Here is a 25563-nt window from a genome sequence, read left to right as displayed (position 1 = left end):
CTTATCTCTGAGCGTCTGCTAGTCCTGTACCGAACTGACAGTACTTTGATAACTTGCGCAGTTCAATTAAGAATTCAGCGTTGCTTTCCTCTTTAAGCTAAATTCTTTTGTAAAATTTAAATCGTTCCGCTATCAGCAGTGGCGTGGGGTTTAAATGCTCTTGCAGGATAGTAACAATCTCAGCGAAACTCTTTCCTACCGGTTTATCTGGTGTTACAAGGTGCCTTAATAACCCGTACGTCTTCGCACCCATCGAGTTTAATATGGTTAGTGCTTTCTTATCCGCCGGTACCTCATTCGCTGTACAGTAAACTTCAACGCGTTCCACATAAGTGGCCCAATCTTCTACATCGCTATCAAAAGCAGTGATGTTACCCGTTATTGGCATCTTGTTGAGTTTCCTTTATTTTATTTATTTTTCCAAAATGGCGGCTTCCCACGCTTGGCGGCTTTTCCCGCGCTTATCTTCTTCCCCCGCCGACTAAAACGGCGATTACCGCGCTGTTGCCGTTCGCGCCTCCCAGGGATGATCACTGCCTGTTGCTGATGGTGGACTTCGTGGCCAGCAAATCCAAACCGGGTTCTCGATGCCTCCCGTGCGATGCGGTGCTCAGCAGGATGATGAGGGCGGATGCCCCTTTGACGCCCGTTCTGAGGACGAAGCTTCCTTGGATGCAAAACTGCCGCTAGGTACGATCAGACTCGTCGCCACTGTTGAGTCTGTGTTTTCCAAATGTAGTTATGCTGAATAACTGGACACAGACAACAGAATACTTACAGGTCTTTAGTAATTGAGGGTCAGGGCTGAACTGAAATACAAACTGCTCCACAGACTTTATACACCGGTGTGGTCACCACCGGTACTACAATATACAGGAGCCATCAGAAAGTAGTTCATCACCTTAAGGTAGTTTCTTAAGGTGGTACAGGTTACATACACTACAAGTTAGTCTATACAAACCAGGTTTAGCTTATGATATTTCCAATAGCCAACAAATTAGAAGACATAGCAGGAATTCTGGTCACCAAGCAACTTACTGCAATCAGGATTAATTCATTAGTACGATAGCAAAATACTGCAGATGTTGGAAATCCGAAATAACAACAGAAAATGCTGGAAAAACTCAGCAAGTCAGGCAACATCCGTGGAGAGAAATTTCCAGCATTTTCTGTTGTTATTTAGGATTAATTCATTGTTGGGAGCAGGGCACATTACCTTGAACACAGCATGTGAAAGGTAGCAAATGCAGATTAGAAAAGGAAAATGGCCCACTTACTGCATTTGAAAAGACATGACTTGTAATTCAAGGCATGAGGAAATCTGACTTTTCCTTACAATATAGGCATTACAATTTGATGCCTAAACTAAATATCTGAACAGACCTGATCACGTATTGTGATATTTTGAAAGGACTAATTTTGAACCGAGCGCGGGACTTGGCTACAGCTACTACCAGTTAAAGAATACTTGCATGCTTCATCACTTTCTTATTAGTTAGTGCGTAATAGTACCAAGTACACAATAATCATGCATGCGTACCCAAGCTTGTAAAAATATTTCCAAGACAGGGATAACTGAAGTATTGAAAATTGCAGAAAATACCAGAAATGCTCAGGAAACTGTTCCGCATCTGATAAGAGAATGAGTTACATTTCAGATGTTGACAGACCTGCTGTGTATCTCCACGATATAGCTTTCATTTCAGATTTCCAGCATTTACAATTTTACTTTTCAACACTTCATTGCATTTTTTCCATGTGCAATGGGATAAAATTTCTATTCTTTAACATCTCTCACCCCCCCCCCCCCAAATTGTTGAAATACACTACAGAAGCTTACAGCACAGGAGGCCATTCAGCCCATCATGTCTGTGGCGGTTCTTTGAAAGAGCTATCTACTTAGTTACACACCCCTACGCTTTCCCCCATAGCCCTACAATTTTCTCCCCTTTAATTCCTCATGATAAATTGGTCACCTTCAGTTTGAAAAGTTATCGATTTGTTCTACGAGTCAGGGCGCAGACAATTTCTTAACTGGGGCTAAGCCACTTGGAGACAGCAAGAAACACTCCAGCAATTATTTCCTTCTCATTTTTATTAGAAAAAAGCAGAATGATCGGGAAAAAATAGGCACATACACCACAACTTTTGCAAGTCTGATCCCATTAAGTAGCAGTTAATGAGCGGCTGCTTCGGATGAGACTTTAAACAAAGTTCCCGTCTGCTCTCTCGGGTAGACATAAAAGATCCTATGGCATATATCGAAGAGGAGCAGGGGAGTTATTCCCGGTGTCCTGACCAATAGTCACCCTCAAATCAACATCACTAAAACAGATGATCTTGTCAATATCACATTGCTCTTTGTGGGAGCTTGCAGTGCGCAAATTGGCAGTCATGTTTCCTACATTACAACAATGACTACACTTCAAAAAGTGCTTCATTGGTTGTAAAGTGCTTTGGGACATCCGGTGGTCGTGAAAGGCGCTTTACAAATGCACGTCTTTCTTTCTCAGGATCACTCTGACTGGTCCCTCAGTTATTTTTTAATGCATCTTCCCTCAAAGCACACTCAAGTAAAGCTCTGAACTGCCAGCAGGTTAAAAAAAAAAAGCATACTTATTGTGTTAAGAGTAAATTAAACCTCCAAGTAACTCATTTTCTTTATTCTTCAAAGTAATTAGTTTAAGATATAAAACAAGCTGCATAGCACAAGGTTGCATACATTTCATTATACACTGCACCTATTCTACAACTACATACTAAATGCTATCTCCAATTTCAATAGACTGGGTTTGGTCAAGTAAATGTCCTAAGCACAAATGTGTATGAATGGCCAAAGCTGCTTTCTAAATTGGCATTGGGTGTAGATTTTCATGCAGATGGATCAGTGAATGCAAGACATCACAAATCCCAGCTTGATTAAACATCTACTTCACAGCATATAGTTACCATTTTATTCTTGGCTCGACAGATGGGACACAGTTAAAAACGATGGCCCCAAGCAACTCAAATACAAAGCACCTCCCTTTAGAATTGCAGCTTTGTTCGCACATTCATTTTGATTCCTAATTTTCATTTCCACAGCAGCTGCGCAATGACAAGTCGTTTCCTACATTTGAGATGTCTCGAGTCTTTATGGCTATTAATTGGCCAGCAGAGGCCTACTTGGGCTTGCTATATAACATTTTCATCCCTTCCCTCTCCCACATAATCCTCTCTGTCCAAACAGAGGTGTCTCACCATGATGGAGTACTAGCAGAGAACAGCCTTGCTTTCAAGTTATAGATGAACTAAAGCTTGAACTCAGATCTATCTGAAAGACAGACATCTGTGCTTCATAACCATATTATTTTATTAGTTGTACCAGTAAAATGGCTATCCTGGTTTTGGAGTTATGTTATTAAATGCTTAACTGACAATTTATGGTTAATGTAAACTTGCTGCAGAGTTCTAAAGTCACAATAGAGAGAACATATACCTGGCATCTGGAATTTTAAAAAAAGGTACTTGATGCCTGGCTTAACTCCAGAGAAAAGCTAAGTGAGACTTCCTCCTCCAGGGGGTGAAATAAGTTCACACTGATGCCACACATGTAGTGCAAATTACAATGTTTGACAAAACAGAAACCTCGGCTTGTGATCCCATCACTAGTTGAAAAACATTTTCTACTTCATAATGTCGACCTTCAAAAATGGAAATGTCTGACTTTATGAGCAACCTTATTCACACACTGAACATTACATGGCAGTAAAGAAGTTCACCAAGTCCTGTGTTAAACAAGTACTGGCAAAATAATGGTCATCAATGCAAACAGCTCACAATCACGCAAATTCAGAGCTCAAAACAGTTCCGACAGTACCATTAGAACCAGCGACAGCAGCAAACCCTCAGTAAGGCTCATCTTCTCAAAAACCAGGCTGTCGATTGGAAGCTTTGAGTCATTGTGCCATATTTAGTCCTCCATTTGTGTCAATAAATCCTGCTTTGCAGCCTCCAAAAGGGTGGATCTGAACTCAGGAGAACCAAAGCTTTTCTCATCGATAAAGGAGTCATAAAAAAAATTCTGGATCTTAATGATCTTACGACAACAAATTAAGGAAAGGATTAAACTTCCCATTGCAGAAATCAACAGACCACAGAGACCAACATAACCCTGAAGCCTGAGCTTCTGGAACAGAATCTTAGCTTTTTAAAAGAAACAACTGCCAACAGGAGGTCCATTTCTGGACGACCTCTTCGCTACAAAATATGTTAAGAATCACGATGTGAAGAGAGTTCATTTGTGAAGCTTGAATTTGTTGAGGAGGGCTATTGCGGTGCTGCCTTGCATCATAAAGTACCTCTGTGGCAGATCTCCAGGGGAGGAGTCAGGGAAAGCGAGCGCAAGTCCCTTCTTATATAGAAATTTCATGACTTGGCAGGTTGATGTTACTCTGGGCATAGCTGCTAAGACTTGCTGGCTGTTTTTGAAGCCGAGTACAGTGCTTTCCACTTTGTCATAGGAAAGGAAGTTCTGGTATTTAGTCTAGCAGGAACCTCAAAATCCCCAGCCATACATTCCCAAAGAACAGAGTACCTTCCATAGTGGATTATTGATAGCTCAAAACATTGGCCTAGAAATTTATTTCTGGCGGTAGCGCATTATCTGATCGGCCGGCCGTTATACACAGCGCCCGATATTCAGCTCCACTGCAGTCAATAGAACCGAACAGCAGGCGCTGCCTATAACGGGCAGCCAATCGGATAGCCTGTCTTGCGCTGTCACCAGAAACAAATTTCTAGACCATTATCTCCAACCTCAAGCAAAGGCTTTGGCTGTAGCTACGCGTTGAGCTAATTATGACAATGCAGATCAACCCACTGTACTTGACAGCACACTATAGGGATTTTGAAAACGCCTTTTCTCAAAGCAGTCATCCAGTTCAGCTATCCCACCTTTTCTAGTGGTGCTGGAGCCAGAGCGCATCCTTACTCAATGTGGAAAACTACAGGTCAGCCCACAACCGGCTATTTTTTTTCCTCCTCTCAAGACAAATGGAACCTGTACAGGAGGCTTTTCCTGTAGGATAAAGTAGGGACTGGCGTGATGAGAAAAAAGCTGCAAACAGAAGACCATTAAATTAGAACAAGTAATTTGTTTTTAAAAATAAAGATATTGGACTCTTGGACTAAGTTGCATCATTTCAGATTTCCTAACTACTGTAGGATTCTCAAAATTAACAGATCCCCCAATACGAAAGAAAAAAAAACCTATTAAAAATGGCTTTGGACTCTTGCTAAAAACTTCAGGAGTGATAAATGGGCATGTTGGGCCTAACAAGGAGATTCAAGGTCAGAAACAGACTTGGCATTTTAAAAGGACATATTCAGGCATGTTTGGGAAAAGGCTGCTGCAGAATTTGGGATCCACCTCTGTAGTAGACAGTGAGTATACGAGGTAGTCAAACTGTCTGGGGGAACTGTAAACGTCACTCAGCCCCTATCAAGAAATTTTACATGCTAACAATAGGCCCACGGAAGAACAGCCTCACAGAACCCATCAAAATCATGAATAAAACAAATCGTTTCGCCAACCTACAAAGAATCTCAGGCCCCACAGGAAACTCAAAGCTTGAGGACAATTCACTACAATTAAATAAGAGCTCAACAGCTCAGGAAAACCATCCCGAAACTACTTCTCACATTTTTAAACTATTTCAACTCAGGAAACCATCCGGAAACCGCTTAAACAATTTACACAACTCAATGTTAACGAGCCTGCCAAAATCCAACAATAAACCTAAACTGATTTGGCGCATAGATTAGCAGGCCTTGATTAGTATAATTGGAGGCCTATTCAACTGTTAAGGGTACGTTCACGAAGTTCAACCACAAGGAGAGCCATCATCGAGTAACATCAAGATCAAGGAGCAAGCATCTCGAAGAAGTAGTAGTAACACACCGTCGACACCTCGCGGCACCAAGGGCCCCACGAAACAACCTACCGAATACTACCTTCAGCCAACCGGGTAATACTGGGCCACCGCGACCAACGGAAAATCAACTCGGAAGAAACCGAAGATTCGCAAGTCTTTTCCACTCTACAAACTATCCTGACTTACCCCTAGGTAAGATTTTATTCAAGAGACTCTAGGCCCTATTTCTAACCAAAGAAAATTGGGCACTCACCTGATAGATCCAATATGCACCCTACCGCATCAGCGGACTCACGAAGACTGACCAAATATGCAGGTGAAGTCCTCTACCGCGTCCGGGGTACGGCAGGCCCCAACTGACACATCTAGCGAAACCCAAAATCGCGAACTAGCTCAACTGTCAAGGAGTCGTTTTAGTGTGCATTATCCCTGGTCCTTCAGAGCCAAACTTAGCTGTCAAGGTGGGATTGGGAGGGGAAGAGAGATTGGTCTACTGTAATTTATCCCTCGTGTATGTTGAAGTGTTTCCCCATTTTATTAGTGTTATTATTGTGTTGTATTTGCTTTCTCAAATAAAAATCAAAGTTCTTGCGCCAAAATTCAGTTGTCTGCTGCACTTTTATCACAACCCCCAAATAAGTCCAAGGTCTAGAACCAAGGGAGTGGGAGCGATTCGAACTGCTCATAAGTCAGAGGTGAAGCTGACCCCAAACACCAACCCCTACACTATTTCCTCAGGTTTTCTCTCCCTTCCTTACAGTGCTGTATTTGATACAGTACCTTGTGTACATTTGGACACATCCCCAGGACACACTTGGGGACTGGGGGGGGGGGGGGGGGGGGGGGAAAGGAGGGGAAAGTGAAAGATTTAATGGCCATGTTAAACCCAGGGCTCTACGTACAAAAAGGAAAGTGAAAGATATCCCAGATCATGCATAAATGACACCAAAGGCAGTTTGGGAATCGCTCAAGTCCATACAGTCTTGTTATTTGCCTTCGCACCTGTATACCGAGGACTACTTTTCCACTTGTGATGCCAACACTAACCCATTTCAAGTGAATGGGTTACCCTGGGGTATACAGTCAGAAGGTCAAGGTGCAAGCTTCCATTGACATCCTAATCAGATTGCCACTACACAAGTTAGGACCAGAAACAGAAAAAGCTAGAAACACTCCGGTCTGTCAACATCTGTGGAGAGCACCAACAAGACATTTCAGGGATGGACAGTGATCAGAGTGGGAACTTATGATGAACAGCATTTAAAAAAAAACAGAAAAAAGAGTGACAGAAAAAAAATGCCACAATGCAACCACACACAGGAAAGAAATAATGACCTGTCAAGTGCTTAAGTGGAGCACAAGAGATAGTAAAATGGCAGAAGTGATATTAACACGTGACTATCAATTCTCACTACAGATTCTGACTGACCTGCTGAGTACTTCCAGCATCCTCACCACACTTTGCCTTTTGTTAAAAGTTAGGACCAGTTTAGTGAATAGAATAAAAAGATGTCAATAGTTCCAGCTGACCCCAATTGCTCCTACCTGGCTTGAATTATGGATAGTTCAAAAAAAAAGGGGAAAATGCATTTATTAGAGAGTAACAGTAACATGTACCCAATAGTAACGGTCAATCTACATATCATGAAGTGTTGCTGAAACCCCATTTTATTTGTTACCCTTGCCTGCATACCAAGGGAACTTAATTTTCTTAAAATGGAAAGTGCCTTCCTTGTGCTTCAACATCCCGTAAGAAAATTAAGTTACAGTGGCCTCGTCCTGAAATATGAATGGGTGCTACATGGCGTTTGTCACAGCTGCCCAGCATGGCAGCAGAGAAAATAAGCACAACGTAAATAATTACGATAGCAAAATACTGCAGATGCTGGAAATCCGAAATAACAACAGAAATTGCTGGAAAAACTCAAGTGGTCAGGCAACATCCGTGGAGAGAAATTTGAGTTGACATTTCGGGTCGAAACCCTTCTTAAACGTCAACTCAAATTTCTCTCCACGGATGTTGCCTGACCTGCTGAGTTTTTCCAGCAATTTCTGTTGTAAATATTTACCCCTTGCCTCTGCAATAGACTTTGGTCAACCTTGTTCTGCTTTATTAGCACGTGAGAAAGGGTAATGAATAGAATTAGGTTTCAATAGCACTTGCATGATTTGTAGATTGGCAATTGCTATTAGCTCAACTTCATAGTCAATACTTTCCCCCTCTTTTGAACTGTCCATAGTTACAATCAAGCAGATACATACATTTAGTTTGCCTCAGGCCCAGAACACCAACTTTTAATTCTAGCACTAGTGCAGCTGAGCTACATATCAAACATTGTACAGGCCATAGCGTGACATTTGTGCTGTTGACCCAGATTTTCCTGGGGACTGGATATGGCACATCTGCACTGGCGAGACCCTTGAAGGGTGCAAAGGAAAGGGGAAAATTATGAAGTAAATTACTTAGGCTGTCACTCGGTGTTCCATTTTTTCCCCTCGGTCATTCGCACCACTCCGACTGGAAGCTAATTTTCAAAGCTCCCTCCCCGCACAGCTGAAAACAATGGCGATCACGATTTTGCTGAATTCTCGCCAGTTTTCAAACCGCTGCCACTTAAGACTTAAAAATAATGGAGCTGGTGGCGCCGAGAGTTTTAGCTGATTGATCAGTTTGTAAGAAAATTTGCTCACACAATTAAATATGGGCTAGTGAACTGGCTGAGCACACCTGTGAATTGCTGGACTCTAATTCATGACAATTTGACATAGAAACATAGAAGATAGGAGCAGGAGTAGGCCATTCGGCCCCTCGAGCCTGCTCCGCCATCGAATGAGATCATGGCTGATCATCCAAACTCAGAACCCTGTCCCTGATTTCTCCCCGTATCCCTTGATCCCTTTAGCCTTAAGAAATATATCTAACTCCTTCTTGAATATATTTAATAAGTTGGCCTCAACTGCCTTCTGTGGTAGAGAATTCCACAGGTTCACCACTCTCTGGATGGAGAAATTCCTCCTCATCTCAGTTCTAAATGGCTTACCCCTTATCCTTAGACTATGACCCCTGGTTCTGGACTCCCCTGCCATCAGGAACATCCTTCCTGCATCTAGTCTGTCTAGTCCTGTTAGAATTTTATAAGTTTCAATGAGATCCCCTCATTCTTCTAAACTCTAGCAAATATAAGCCTAATCGACCCAATCTCTCTTCATACGTCATTCCTGCCATCCCAGGTATCAGTCTGGTGAATCTTCGCTGCACTCCCTCCATGGCAAGAACATCCTTCCTCAGATAAGGCGACAAAAACTGCACACAATACTCAAGGTGTGGTCTCACCAAGGCCCTGTACAACTGCAGCAAGACATCCTTGCTCCTGTACTCGAATCCTCTTGCTATGAAGGCCAACATACCATTTGCCTTCTTAACCACCTGCTGCACCTGCATGCTTACCTTCAGCGACTGGTGCACAAGGACACCCAGGTCTCGTTGCACTTCCCCTTTTCCCAATCTATTGCCGTTCAGATAATAATCTGTCTTCCTGTTTTTTGCCACCAAAATGGATAACCTCGCATTTATCCACATTATACTGCATCTGCCCAATCACCCAACTTGTCCAAAATCATACTGGAGTTTCTCTGCATCCTCCTCACAGCACACACGCCCACCCAGCTTTGTGTCGTCTGCAAACTTGGAGATATTACATCTAGTTCCCTCGTCTAGATCATTAATATATATTGTGAATAGCTGGGGTACCCTGCAGTACCCCACTAGTCACTGCCTGCCACTTGGAAAAAAAAAACATTTATTCAGACTCTGCTTCCTGTCTGCCAACCAGTTCTCTATCCAAGTCAGTACCTTACCCCCAATCCCATGTGCTTTAACTTTGCACGCCAATCTCTTATGCGGGACCTTATCGAAAGCCTTCTGAAAGTCCAAATACACCACATCCACTGGTTCTCCCTCATCTATTCTACCAGTTACATCCTCAAAAAATTCCAGTAGATTAGTCAAGCACGATTTACCTTTTGTAAATCCATGTTGACTTTGTCCGATCCCGTCACTGTTTTCCAAGCGCTCTGCGATTACATCTTTTATAATGGACTCTAGCATTTTCCCCACTACCGATGTCAGGCTTACCAGTCGATAATTCCCCGTTTTCTCTCTACCACCTTTTTTAAATAGTGGGGTTACATTAGCTACCCTCCAATCCATGGGAACTATTCCGGAGTAAATAGAATTTTGGAAGATGACCAGCAATGCATCTACTATTTCTAGGGCCACTTCCTTAAGTACCCTAGGATGTAGATTATCAGGCCCTGGGGATTTATCGGCCTTCAATCCCGTCAATTTCCCTAACACCATTTCCCTACAAATACTGATTTCAATACGGACAACATGGTCTAAATGGAAACTGGTCGACCAATTCCACCTAGAGATCGGGAATAATGCTTTTGATAAGTGCCAGACTTCAGCTTTGCATAAATGCCGGTTAAGACTTCACATTATCACCCTTGTTTATATAGTCAGCAAATCGTTGGGAAAATAGCTTATAGAAGCTTCAGTTTAGAATCAATTTTCCACTACAAACAGAAATGCTTCTAACTCCCATCCCATAATGACCATTAGCAATCACATTTTCTAGCTATCAAGCACATTTTAAGTAGTTCACATTCCAACTCATATTAGCTTAATTATTTAAGCACTACTCCCACATAGTCCTCAGCCCTGGTATACGCCATCAATGAGCCAGTCACGAGTCCGCTTCCACAGATATATTAGGCATAATTCACAAAGTTAAAAAAAGCAATCATGGTCTCATTCAAACTCCTAGCTAAAATCAACTCCCAATCTGGCAAGTGAAGAAAAGCTCATCATTGTACATTAGGGTTGCCAACTGTGGTGGAACTTATTCCTGCAGGTTTTACCACATGACCTCGTGCCTCCAGCTGCCCCCCTCCCAGTCAGTCAAACAGCCTTCTTCCCCCCGCGGCCCCCCCCCCACCCCATCTTCAATACTTTTATAACTCACAAAAGGAAAAAAAGTGTTCAAAGCCAATGAAAAAAAAACACAATTTCTTTTATTCCTAGGATTTTTCTCCCAGGGTTGCTTGCCGCAGTGTCCAGGAGATTAACCTTCAATTGCTGGAGAGGTCAGGATAATCCTGGAGGGTTGACAACCCCATTATACATATGCAGAGATACGCACACAGCAGCAAGTTCTTGATTTGTAAATCACTACCACACATTTAAAAAATCATAGCTCATACGTTTCAATCAGTAATTTGCAGATATGGCAGCTTCTGAGCTCCCCCTCCCCCCTCCCCCCTCAACACCACAATTTCGGAACGAAATTCCCAGGCAACTTTAATTCAGAGAAGACTGGATTCAGCAAGAATCTTACAGGAATGAAAAGAAACTCACGTCAAACTTGGTGCCGGTTTGCGGGACTTGTCCACAAAATTGTTCTCTGAAGCAGTCCCCAAATGGAAGTAGCAAACCCATGGCCAGAATACGACAGCAAAGCTTTTCCGCTTCATGTTCGCCTGCAAGCTGCACATTTTCCTGTTGCCCAAAAAGCTTTTCAAGTAAGGTTCTTCCTGTAAATAAAAAATTGAAGCACATGTTCAGAGAAACATTTAAAAGTCTTATGAACAGTAAGGAGCACTAATTTATCTGCCGAATTTGCAAGATAAACTCTTGTAGAGGTTACTGGATGACCAGTTGTATGCTGCCTCCATTTAAGTTGCAAAAAGCATCAAAAGGCACAAGTGCTACAGCCTTCAGTAGATTAGTTGGTCATTCAACAAGTGAACATAAACTCAATAATGCTTTCCACCATCGAAATATTCCACTTTTATTGATGTCTCAGCACATGAAAACAACTTTTTACATAATGTAGAACCTAGCACGAGAACCATTTTTTGAGATGGAAAAGGGGAAAAAAAGTCAGATCTTTGGACATTAGTATATACCACATACAGGAGATCATTTTATTACTGGATCCATATCATTCTCTAGCTCGTGTAATTGTACCATTGATGCATGAAACCATGCTCAATGCCCTACATGTTCAATTGCATTTTAACGTTAGAGCCAACAGGGCAACCACTCGCTACTAACATTGAGCGGCCTGCAAATTAAGTCTTACCTTTTTCCAAGGAAGTCCATTTTATAAACTTTTGCTTCACACTGGCTACAATTGTACCGAAGCTACTGTGAAGCTGAAAGGAGGCGGGACTCCCTCAAAAATGGTTTTATGCCACCTACCTAAATTTGATTCAGGGGACTACGCAGTTTGTATTAGTGCAAAGAAACTGCAGAGTGTAACTGGCCTATTAATGCACTGGCCTATTAATGCCAGGACTGGATATTAGAATGCAGCAGGATTAATAACAGATTTTAATTGCTGTGAATGACAAATTGATGCCGTACCTCACATGGGTTTAAACTGGGAACTGGGGGTTGTCTAACTATCTAACATGATTCAATACATATTCACAGCTCTTGTGACATTGTTCACAGTAAGGTGGAAGCTACACTGTTTGAGCAAGACAAGTACATGCCATGTAATACATGGTAGTCTGATGCTGAGGAGCAGCTGTGTTCAAACTGGTGCGTCTCTTAATTGGTGCAACACTAAATTAATTAGGGAGATCTTAAAGTCAATTGGAAGTCAGAATAAAGCAAGAAATAACTGGCTTTGTGTTTAAAATACTTTAAGTGTAACTCCTGAAAGTCAGTCAATTAGAAGCCATTTTAATTGTTGAGATTTATGCAATTTTGGGTGACCTCTGTCACTATCTTGCAATTTTGTTTCAACTGCTGTATCTCTTTGTATAAGAGATGAAAATAGTGCAAACAAAAGCAAAAACACCCTTCCTTCAGATCATATGCTCTGAACTTAGAAGGAAATCAGCAAATCAACCCTTCACTCAGCTAGAACATCAGACCTAACTGAGTTACAGCTGCCTAATCAGATGCGACTTTCTTCCGAAGGCTGTCAAGATGTTATTGTTTCATCAGCATTGGCATGTTTACATTTTGCATGAACCCTTCTGTGAGGCTCCTTCCCCAAATCCAATGCCTCCAACTCATCTCCAAACTTTATAGCCCCTCGAGGTTCAGATGGTACAGTGTAAACATAATGAGCCACCTTTGTCCCTCAACAAAATTGTCTGCAAGACCCAGTGGGAGAGGAAGAAATTGCATTTATATAGCACCTTACACAGCCTCAGGACGTCCCAAAGTACTTTACAGCCAATGAAATACTATTGAAATGTAGGAAACATGGCAGCTAATTTGTACACAGCAAGGTCTGGATTCACTGCAATTTATGTCCTGAAGGATACAAATAACTACAAAGAAAAGGTCTATACCTCATTAGGCCAAAAAAAAAGCAAAAACTACAAATAATTTTATCAGAAATTAAATGGCTAGCTTCCTCTGTTTGATTTACCAGAGCCAAGCTCAACCTTACCCAATGGCAGCAAGATACCTCTTCTCTAGGCAGATGTGGACTGCTATGAATAACAGGTTCTGTGTTTAATACATTTGCGATTTGCTCAGCTGAACACAAATACAAGTAATTCGATGACTTGCTGAATGGTTGGTTTGGATGCCTTCTGCAGATGCAAACCGTTGTCCATTTAACAGTGGATGTGTAGTAACCTGTACGTCAGAAAGGATGCCACTGCCAACAATCCTTGGATGACAAAGTCAGGCCCAACAAAGATCTTTATACTAATCATGTATTCCACGGCTATTAAACCCAATATCGCTTGTAGAATTTCCTGATTCTCGTATGAAAATTGCACCAGTGTAGGCTACAGCAAGCCAGCTTTACTGGATGATCTGTAGACAGTTGGCCAACTTGGACTTTTGTCCCCCACAATGAAATAGCTGAGGACCAAGGGATGCGGGATCAATCAAAAGTCCGTGTAGTCAGAGACCAAAATGTCAAACTGTAGGAGTCTACGTACTCCTAGCAAAAAATACTGAACTCAGAGGTTCAACAGAAAAGGTTTAATTGTTGAGCCCACATGTTGAACACAAAAAGGCGTCAGAGCTTACACCAAGTCGGACTGCTTTTCATCAGTCCACAGCTTCGACTGCCCCTCCCCCGCTCTGGGCTCAACTATGTTGCAGATCGAGTTTCTTAAAGGTGTGATCCTTCTTAAAGGCGTGACGCCCGATTTATAGTCTACGGACCGAAAAGCAGATTGTGTCCTTTCTGTGATCAGTACGCCACACAGCTCCCCCCAGAATCCGCTAGTAGGGAGTGTACGAACTGGCGTGGCGGCTTGATGGCACGGCCGGAACGGCTCTTGGCGGTTGGTGTCGGGAGTGGGGCGGTCGGACGCATCGGGCTCTTAGGCGGTCTGCCCCGCGGTGGGGGTTGGCCCACTTGAACGGGTTCGTCGGGCTCTAGGTGCACCAGCTTGAGCCGGTTGACCGACACCTTGTCAGTTCTGCCGCCCACTTCGAGGAGGAAGAACTTGTTCCCCATCTGGAGTACCTTGTAGGGTCCGTCGTATGGGGGCCGTAGAGGTCCTCGGTGGGCGTCATGGCGCACGAAAACAAATTTGGCCATGTGCAGGCTAGGTGGTACGCGGGTTGCTGGTTCGCCGTGCCGGCCGGTGGGTACCGGAGCGAACTGTTGTGCTCAGTTACCGAAAGCGCGGCGTTGCTGGTCAGCCGACCAGGGGGTCATGGCGGTGGGCAGGAACTCTCCAGGTACGCGCAGCGGCTGGCCGTACACGAGTTCTGCCACCGAGGCTTGCAGGTCTTCCTTGACCGCGGAGCGTAGGCCAAGTAGCACCCACGGGAGGCGGTCGATCCAAGCCTCATCCGAGGCTGGCGCGGAGGGACGCCTTCATGGACCTGTGGAATCACTCGCACAGTCCGTTGGCTTGGGGGTGGTAAGCCGTGGTGCGGTGAACGGACACCCCGAGGTTTCGGGCGATGGCGGCCCACAGATCAGAGGTGAACTGCGGGCCTCTATCCGACGTCATGTCGGAGGGGACGCCGAACCGAGCGACCCAGGTACCGATGAACGCCCTCGCGATGTCGGCGGTGGTGGTGGACGTCAGTGGAGTGGCCTCGGGCCAGCGGGTGGTACGGTCCACGATTGTCAGCAGGGGCGTGTGACCTTGTGATGGCAGCAGGGGGCCGACGAGGTCGATGTGGACGTTGTCAAACCTTCTTTCTGGCACGGTGAACTCCTCGAGTGGGGCTTTGACGTGCTGGTGGATTTTGGCACGCTGGCAAGCTATGCAGGATCTGGACCAGACACGCACATCTTTGCGCAGGCCGCGCCAGACAAATCGGTTGGCCACCAGTCTAATGGACGCGCGGGTGCCGGGGTGCGAGGCCGTGGACGATGTCGAACACCCGTTTTCGCCAGGACGCCGGGACTACGGGGCGGGGTTGCGCCAAGGAGGTGTCACATTTGACTGACGGCGGACGGGCCGCAGGCGACGTCGGTCAGTCGCAGCCCTAGGAGGGTTGTGGGTGCAGAGAGCAGATTGGGGTTGGTGTGTTGCTCCGCTGCCAGTTGAGCATAGTCCACTGCCAGGTGGGCGCCGTGGAGGGATAGGCAGTCGGCCACCACGTTGTCTCGACCGGAGACGTGCCTGATGTCCGTGGTGAATTCAGACACCGCGGCAGCTGGCGTTGTTGCCTGGCTGACCATGGGTCCGCAGATTTCGCCATCGCGAATGTCAGGGGTTTGTGGTCGACAAACGCGGTGAAGGGGCGGCCCTCCAGAAGAAATCTAAAATGGCAGACTGCCAGGTACAGTGCGAGCGCTCGCGGTCAAAGGCGCTGTATTTGGCCTCCGAGGGGCGAAGTTGGCAGCTGAAAAAGGCCAGCGGTTGCCAGGCCCCGTCGACCCACTGTTCGTACATGGCGCCGACCGCGTGGTCGGAGGCGTCAGTGGTGAGGGCCACCCTGGCGTTGGGCTGTGGGTGAGCGAGCATGGTGGCATCGGCGAGCGCCTTTTTGGTCGAGTCGAAAGAGGTCAACATGTCTGCTGACCACTCGATCGCCATTCTGTCTTTCTTACCCCGGAGGGCTTCGTATAGGGGCCGCATGAGGGAGGCCGCTCCGGGAATGAAGCGGTTGTAAAAGTTGATCATCCCCAAGAACTCCTGGAGGCCTTTGATGTGGTAGGCCGGGGGAACTGCTGGACGGCTTGCACCTTGGCGGGCAGGGGAATGGCTCCGTCCTGCGTGATGTGGTGGCCGAGGAATTCAATCCTGCTGAGGCCGAATTGGCACTTGGCTGGGCTGATGATGAGCCCGTGCTCACTGAGCCGCTGGAACAGGGTGCGGAGGTGCTCGATGTGTTCCTGCTTGGAGGAACTAGCTACCAGGATGTCATCCAGGTAGACAAAGAGGAACTTCAGGTCCCGGAGGACCGAGTCCATGAGCCGCTGCAAGGCCTGGGATGCGTTTGAGGCCGAAGGGCATTCGGAGGAACTCGAATATAGTCCAAAAGGGGTGATTATGGCCGTCTTGGGAACGTCCGTGGGGTGGACTGGCACCTGATGGTAACCGCGCACCAGGTCGACTTGAGAAGACTGAGCGGCCGACCAGTCTAGCCGAGAAGTCTTGAATGTGCGGTATGGGGTACCGATCCGGCATGGTGGCATCGTTTAGGCGCCGGTAGTCCCCACAGGGGCGCCATCCCCCATCGGGTTTCGTGACGATGTGGAGTGGGGAGGCCCAGGGGCTGTTGGAGCGGGGGATGATGCCGAGCTGTTCCATTGTGGCGAACTCTGCCCGCGCGATCTCCAGCTTGGCCGGGTCCAGCCTACAGGCGTGGGCATACACCGGTGGGGATGAAGTGTTCTACCCCGTGCTTAGCAACTTTTGCAGAGAAGGTCGGGTTGGTGAGGGCTGGGAACTCAACCAAAAGTGCCGAGTAGTCGTCCGTTGAGCGGGCACGGCACTGCCACGCCATTTCGGCGGGTTGGGGGGGGGGGGGGCGGCAATGGCGCCCGGGATAGGTGACATGATGTTCATGTCCACGAGGCGGCGCCGAGGCTTGTCAGCCAACAGGCCGTGGGCGCACAGGAAACCCGCACCGAGGAGCGGGGAGAGCACCTTGGCTGTGATAAACTCCCAGTGGTAGCGGTGGCCTGCGCGGTCGATGGCGACGGTGCGGGTGCTGTACGTCCGGATGTCGGTGCCGTTGGCGGCAGCCAGCGCAGGGCCGCCTCGCTGGATCTCGAGGGCGGACGCGGGGATGATGCTGCGCTGCACGCCTGTGTCGCATAGGAAACGGCGTCCGGAGGCGCTGTCCGTAACGTACAGCAGCGCGCCTGCTTGCCCCACGGCCATCGTGTAGGCCGGTGTGGGGGCAGTTGGAAACGTGCAGGGATGGCTGCAGCGGCGTGCCCGTGCACCGAACCGGGTATGGAAGTAGCAGTAGCCCTGGGTCGGAGGGCTTGGGGGCCTGGGGGGCCTCGTGGCCGAGCGATAGAGGGTGGAGCGTGCGCCAACGCTGTGGAGGCCAGGTCGGGGGTGACGGCGTGGTTGGAGCCGGCGGGCAGGACCTTGAGGTCCGTGAGGCTGGATGCCACGATCGCCGGGCGGATGCTGGGAGGTAGTTGGCGGATAAAGAGCGTGCGGAAGAGGGAGCCGGGCGGTTTCTCGTCGTTCAGAGCAAGCATGTGTGAGAGCAAGTCTGATGGCGTGGAGTCACCGAGGCCCAGGAGGTCGAGGAGGTGGCAGTTGCGCAAAAATTGGGAGGCTGTGAATTTTTTAAGGAGCGCGGCCTTGAGATGTGCGTACTTGCCTTCCTCCAAAGGGTTTTGTAGTGTTGTCCAGGCTTTCGTGATTGTGGAGCTGCCCAGGGAGGCGAGGAGGTAGTCGTACATCGTTGCGTCGGGGGTGATGCCGCGGAGTCGGAATTGCGATTCGGCTTGAAGGAACCAGGCAGTGGCTAGGTTCTCCCAGAACTCCAGCAGCTTCACAGAAACTGCGTTTGTGTCAGCCATGGTTACGCTTAGGAGTCGTCCTGAGCGTCGGAGTCACCAATGTAGGAGTCTACGTACTCCTAGCAAAAAATACTGAACTCGGAGAGGTTCAACAGAAAAGGTTTAATTGTTGAGGCCACATGTTGAACACAAAAAGGTGTCAGAGCTTACACCAAGTCTGACGGCTTTTCATCAGTCCACAGCTTCAACTGCCCCTCCCCCGCTCTGGGCTTAACTATGTTGCAGATCGAGTTTCTTAAAAGGTGTGATCCTTCTTAAAGGCATGACGCCTGATTTATAGTCTACGGACCGAAAAGCGGATTGTGTCCTTTCTGTGATTGGTACGCCACAAAACTCTCATTTCTATGGCCCGAGGAAAAAGAATGTTTGCATACTCTATTCTTAGAGGGTCCTTTGACTAAATATCCTCAACACACTCCTAAGGAAACAAGTTGCTTTAATTTGAAGGGAATCCTCAAAGTGAAAGCCATTGCACTTTTCCAGAGTCTCTTTTCTCAATCTGACAGATGTTGTCTTCATTCCAAAATAATTTTGATATGGTTTCCCTCACTGGAGTGTGTTCCAACCGTGCAGATTCAGTGCTTGAACATCAGTGAATAATATACAAAGCACCTGCTCATTTCAATTCTGATGTCTATCTTGACCCCAATGTTATTCTTGCCTCTGGTTGGACATACTATAAATCTTCTCAATCCAAAAGGGGAATTGTGTGTTGGCTGAGACAGGCCTGGCCAGTTGATACTAATAAGTGATGTGCATGCACTGTAATACAAAATACTTGAATATATCTCGTGTGTCATTAACATATGGACCAGAGGAAGTGACGACTCATTTTAAAATATTTGTCACTAGCCGTTTTATGTTAGTGATTTTGTCTCTGGAAAAAAAGGCGGGAATGTGGAGTTGAGGTTGAAGGTCAGCCATGATCTTACTGAATGGTGGAGCAGACTCGAGGGGCCTGCTCCTAATTCTTACAAACTGCTGATAGCTTTCTCTCAAGGCAGTAACATTGCTGGATGCAGATTGCTCCTGCAACCAACACCACGAGTTAACTTGTGCGTGAGTGAGCAATCACATGTCCCTACGTAACAGTGGTGACACTTCAAAAGCAGGCATCATTTACAATTTCTATCCTACAAAAACATCATTTGTCAGTCAAGATCATGGGATAGAGATTTTACACAGTATTTCAGATTTTTGCAGGGTGGAGCAGAAACATTTAACTGGTGGCCTATCAATAGAGATTGCAAATTTAAGACAAACATTTTTTTTTCCAAATTGCAATGTCCAACTTGCTGCATCTGCTCCGACGATGCCACCTTCCACACTAGTGCTTCTGACAGGTCTTCCTTTTTCCTCAACTGAGGATTCCCCTCTACCATGGTTGACACGGCCCTCGACCGGGTCCATTCTATCTCCCGCACTTCTGCCCTCACCCCTGCCCCTCCCTCCCAGAACCATGATAGGGTTCCCCTTGTCCTCACTTTTCACCCCACCAGCCTCCACATTCAACAGATCATCCTCCGCCATCTCCAACGTGATCCCACCACCAAACACATCATCCTCTCCCCTTTCAGCATTCTGTAGGGACCGCTCCCTCCGAGACACCCTAGTCCACTCCTCTAGCACCCCAGAGGCCTGGACTAATGATCCGGAGATGCAAGTTCAAATCCCACCACGGCAGCTGGGGAATTTATTTAAATTCAGTTAATTAAATAAGTCTGGAATTAAAAGCTAGTATCAGTAATGGTGACCATGAAACTCAGATTGTCATTAAAAACTCATCAGGTTCACTAGTCCTTTAGGGAAGGAAATCTGCCACCCTTACCTGGTCTGACCTATGTGACTCCAGACCCACAGCCATGTGGTTGACTCTCGACTGCCCTCTGAAATGGCCTAGCAAGCCACTCAGTTGTAACAAACCACTACGAAAAATAAAACTGGACAGACCACCCGTCATCGACCGAGGCACCAGCTTCAGACATGACAACGGCACACCCAGCCCAGACAACCCTGCAAAGTACTCACCAACATCTGGGGACTTGTGCCAAAATTGGGAGAGCTGTCCCACAGACTAGTCTAGCAACAGCCTGACATAGTCATACTCACAGAATCATACCTTTCAGCCAATGTCTCAAACTCCTCCATCACCATCACCATCACTGGGTATGTCCAGTCCCACCGGCAGGACAGACCCACTCGGGGTGGCAGTACAGTCAGGAGGGAGTGGCCCTGGGAGTCCTCAACATTGACGCCAGACCCCATGAAGTCTCATGGCTTCAGCTCAAGCATGGACATGGAAACCTTCTGCTGATTACCACCGATCACCCTCCCTCAGCTGATGAATCAGTACTCCACCACTTGGAAGAAGCACCGAGAGTAGCAAGGGCACAGAATGTACTCTGGGTGGGGGACTTCAATGTCCATCAAGAGTGGCTCGGTAGCGCCACTACTGACCGAGCTGGCAGAGTCCTAAAGGATATAGCTGCCAGACTAGGCCTGCGATAGGTGGAGAGAGAACCAACACGAGGGAAAAACCTACTTAACCTCGTCCTCACCAATCTACCAGTCGCAGATGCAGCTGTCCATGACAACATTGGTAGTAGTGACCACCGCAGTCATTGTGGAGACAAAGTCCCGTCTTCACACTGAGGACACACTCCATCGTGTTGTGTGGCATTACCACTACAGTAAATGGGATTGATTCAGAACAGATCTAACAGCTCAAAACTGGGCATCCATGAGGCACTGTGGGCCATCGGCAGCAGCAGAATTGTATTCCACCGCAATCTGTAACCTCATGGCCCGGCATATCCCTCACTCTACCATTACCATCAAGACAGGGAACCAACCCTGGTTCAATAAGGAGTGTAGAAGAGCATGCCAGGAGCAGCACCAGGCAAACCTAAAAATGCAGTGCCAACCTGAGGAAGCTGCAACACAGGACTACATGCATGCTAAAAAGCAGAAGCAGCATGCTATAGACAGGCCTAAGCGATTCCACAATCACCGGATCAGATCAAAGCTCTGCAATCCTGCCACATCCAGTCGTGAATGGTGATGGACAATTAAACAACTAACGGGAGGAGGAGGCTCCATGAATATCCCCATCCTCAATGATGGCCGAGCCCAGCACACAAGTGCAAAAAAGACGAGGTTGAAGCACTTGCAACCATCTTCAGCCAGAAGTGCAGAGTGGATGATCCATATCGGCCTCCTCCAAAAAAGGTCCCCACCATCACAGAAGCCAGTCTTTAGCCAATTCGATTCAGTCCATGGGATATCCAGAAACAGCTGCGCACATTGGATACAGCAAAGGTTATGGACCCTGACAATATGCCGGCTGTCGTGCTAAAGACTTGTGCTCCAAAACTAGCTGCATCTCTAGCCAAGCTGTTCCAGTACAGCTACAACACTGGCATCAATCCGACAATGTAGAAAACTGCCCAGATATGCCCTGTCCACAAAAGAACAGGACAAATCCAATCCGGCCAATTACCACCCCATCAGTCTACTCTCAATCATCAAGCGGCACTTACTCACCAATAACCTGCTCACTGATGCCCAGTTTGGGTTCCGTCAGGACCACTCGGCTCCAGACCTCATTACAGCCATGGTCCAAAACAGGGAAACACAGCTGAATTCCAGAGGAGAAGTCAGAGTGACTGCCCTTGACGTCAAGGCAGCATTTGACCGAGTGTGGCATCAAGGAGCCCTAGTAAAACTGAAGTCAATGGGAATCGTGGGGCTAACTCTCCACTGTCTGGGGTCATACCTGACAAAGGAAGATGGTTGTTGTGGTGGTTGAAGGTCGATCATCTCAGCCGCAGGAGTTCCTCAGGGCAGTGGCTTAGATCCAACCATCTTCAGCTGCCTCATCATTGACCTTCCCTCCATCATAAGGTCAGAAGTGGGGATGTTCGCTGATGATTGTACAGTGTTGCGTTCCATTCGCAACTCCTCAAATAATGAACCTTACAGCAAGACCTGGATGACATTCAGGCTTGGGCTGATAAGTGGCACGTAACAGTCACGCCACATAGTGCCAGGCAATGACTATCTCCAACAAGTGAGAGTGTAAACACTGCCCCTTGACAATCAACAGCAGTACTATCACCGAAGCACCCATCCTCAACATCCTGGGGGGTCACCATTGACCAGAAACTTACTGGACCAGCCACAAATACTGTGGCAACAAGAGCAGGTCAGAGGCTGGTTATTCTGCGGCGAGTGTCTCACCTCCTGACTCCCCAAAGCCTTTCCACCATCTACAAGGCACAAGTAAGGAGTGTGATGAAATACTCCACTTGCCTGGATGAGATTAGCTCCAACAACACAAGCAGCTCAACATCATCCAGGACAAAGCAGTCCGCTTGATTGGCACCCCATTCTCCACCACCGGCATACCATGGTTGCAGTGTGTACCATCTACAAGATGCACTGCAGCAACTCGCCAAGACTTCTTCGGCAGCACCTCCCAAACTCGCGACCTCTACCACCTAGAAGGACAAGGGCAGCAGGTGCATGGGAACACCATCACCTCCAAGTTCCCCATCAAATTACACACCATTGTGACTTGGAAATATATCACCGCTCCTTCATAGTCGCTGGCTCAAAATCCTGGAATTCTCACCCCAACAGTATTGTGGGAGTACCTTCACTACGTGGACTGCAACGGTTCAAGGCGGCGGCTCACCACCACCTTCTCAAGGGCAATTAGGGATGGGCAATAAATGCTGGCCTCGTCAGCAATGCCCACATCCCAGGAATGAATAATTTTTTTTAAATTTTTTTTTAAATAAATGCCTGGGACATTGCACCCTAGGCAAACAACAGGCTCACTTTTTTGCTTTTGGATTACTTGTAGGATTCCATTTCATGCATATTAAATTCATCCCCAGTTACATATCAATCATACCACTTTCATAAACTACAAAGCTGGTTTATTAAGAAAGAGAGAGAGAAAGAGAGAGAGAGAAAGAGAGAGAGAGAGAGAGAAAGAAAGAGAGAGAGAAAGAGAGAAAGAGAGAAAGAAGAGAGAATTATTTAGTGAAGTTAACAGTAACAGGAAGAGTTCAACTCAGTCCAAGTAACAGCAGCTTTGAACCAGATGATGAAAGGGTGAAATAGTGGAGTTCCTTTGACTGGCTCTTGTTGCTGACCTTGCCTGGGAAATTAAATGGACAAATGCTTCTCAGAAGGGAAGTAGCTGCCAGATCCATTTTGGTAATAGTGTTCCTATCTATGGACAATGCCATATCTAACTATCACATCAAAAATGTTTGATTATTGTCTCCATAATTCTATTTGAAATACAGTCTCACCTTTAAGAGAGCCTGACAGACAGAAGCACTTTACTCCAACAAGGGACAGGATGCTTTGCAAAACAGACCCACTTATAAGTTAGGAGAGATAGAAAGCCTGTAAATAAATTACTTGAAACATGGCCAAACTTCAATAGAATGGCTTCCTGGTTTTGTGTTTGACAAATCTATTAGAGTTCTTTGAGGATGTAACGAGCAGGGTGGATAAAGGGGGACCAGTAGATGTAGTGTATTTGGATTTCCAGAAGGCATTCGATAAAGTGCCACATAAAAAGGTTACTGCACAAGATAAGAGCTCATGGTGTTGGGGGTAATATATTAGCATGGATAGAGGATTGGCTAACTAACAGAAAAGAGAGTCGGGATAAATGGGTCATTTTCAGGTTGGCAAACTAACTAGTGGAGTGCCGCAGGGATCAGTGCTGGGGCCTCAACTATTTACAATCTATATTAATGACTTGGATGAAGGGGCTGAGTGTACTGCAGCCAAATTGTTGATAAAGATAGGTGGGAAAGCAAGTTGTGAGGAGGACACAGAGTCTGCAAAGGTTAAGTGAGTGGGCAAAAATTTGGCAGTTGGAATATAATGTGGGAAAATGTGAGGTTATCCACTTGGTAGGAAAAATAAAAAGCAAATTATTTTTTAAATTGAGAGAGACTACAGAATGCTGCGGTACAGATGAAACACAGTTAACATGCAGGTACAGCAAGTAATTAGGAAGGCAAATGGAATATTGCTTAGGTGGATGGAGTATAAAAAGGTAGGTAACATTCGCACCACACAAGTGCCAGGCAATGACCATCGCCAACAAGCAAGACTCTAACCATCTCCCCTTGACATTCAATGGCATTACCATCGCTGAATCCCCCACTATCAACATCCTGGGGGTTACCATTGATCAGAAACTGAACTGGGCCAGCCATATAAATACTGTGGCTACAAGAGCAGGCCAGAGGCTGGGAATTCTGCGGCAAGTGTCTCACCTCCTGACTCCCCAAAGCCTTTCCACCATCTACAAGGCACAAGTCAGGAGTGTGATGGAATACTCTCCACTTGCCTGGATGAGTGCAACTCCAACAACACTCAAGAAGCTCGACACCATTCAGGATAAAGCAGCCCGCTTGATTGGCACGCCATCCACCTTCAACATTCACTCCCTCCTCCACTGGTGCACTGTGGCTGCAGTGTGTACCACCTACAAGATGCACTGCAGCAACTCGCCAAAGCTCCTTCAACAGCACCTTCCAAACCCGCGACCTCTACCACTTAGAAGGACAAGGGCAGCAGACGCATGGGAACATCACCACCTACAAGTTCCCCTCCAAGCCACACACCATCCTGACTTGGACCTGTATCACTGCTCCTTCAGTGTCGCTGGGCCAAAATCCTAGAACTCCCTTCCTAACAGCATTGTGGGTGTACCTACACCATATGGACTGCAGCGGTTCAAGAAGGCAGCTCACCACCATCTTCTCAAGGGCAATTAGGGATGAGCACTAAATGCAGGCCTAGCCAGCCAGCGACGCCCACATCCCATCAATGAATAAAAAAAGTCTTGCTACAACTGTTGGTGAGACCACACCTGGAGTACTGCATGCAGTTTTGGTCTCCTTATTTAAAGGAGGGATATACTTGCATTGGAGGCAGTTCAGAAAAAGGTTCACTAGGTTGGTTCTGGAGAAGAAGGGGTTGTCTTATGAAGGGTTGAGCAGGTTGTGCCTATTCTCATTGGAGTTTAGAAGAATGAGAAATTATCTTATTGAAACATAAAAGATTCTGAGGGGACTTGACAAGGTAGATGCAGGGAGGATGTTTCCCCTCATGGAGGAATCTCGAACTCGGGGACATAGTTTCAGAATAAGGGGTCACCCATTTAAGACAGAGATAAGGAGGAATTTCTTCTGAGGGTTGTGAATCTTTGGAATTTTCTACCCCAGAGAGCTGCGGAGGCAGAATCATTGAATATAGTCAAGGTGGAGAGACAGATATTTGAGCTACAGGGGAGTCAAGGGTTATGGGGAGCGGGCAGGAAAGCAGAGTTGAGGCCAAGATCAGAACAGCCATGGTCTTATTGAATGGCGGGGCAAGCTCGAGGGGCCAAATGGCCCACGCCTGCTCCTATTTCTTATGTCTTTATGTTCTTTTATGGTGCCCCGACCTTTTCATCACTAGACATGAACAAGAGAGTGCTTAGAGACATGCCTTGGCTTCAGTCATGAAAAAATGAGTTGCAGAAGGGGAGGCATCCTAGAGGTTGCAATGTGCTGTAATTCCTTCTAATTTCACTTTGAGAAACATTAATTTTCATCTCCAGTCCTTGCATT

The 25563-nt window shown here is 46.5% G+C and overlaps 1 protein-coding gene across 2 annotated transcripts in view; it reads right to left on the bottom strand.

The window, feature by feature from the left end:
• fmn2b (formin 2b) overlaps positions 1-25563 on the bottom strand; it is a 583001-nt gene that overhangs the window by 455988 nt on the left and 101450 nt on the right. For both annotated transcript variants that reach the window (XM_085980275.1, XM_085980276.1), the window contains exon 3: positions 11335-11510. In XM_085980275.1, coding sequence (XP_085836401.1) covers positions 11335-11510 — 176 coding nt within the window. The remainder of the gene's footprint in view (positions 1-11334; positions 11511-25563) is intronic.

Source organism: Somniosus microcephalus, chromosome 3, assembly GCF_052327205.1.
Source record: "Somniosus microcephalus isolate GS21.2 chromosome 3, FLI_Smic_1.0, whole genome shotgun sequence".
Lineage (NCBI taxonomy): Eukaryota > Metazoa > Chordata > Chondrichthyes > Squaliformes > Somniosidae > Somniosus > Somniosus microcephalus.
This window is presented reverse-complemented; position numbering and strand designations above follow the sequence as displayed.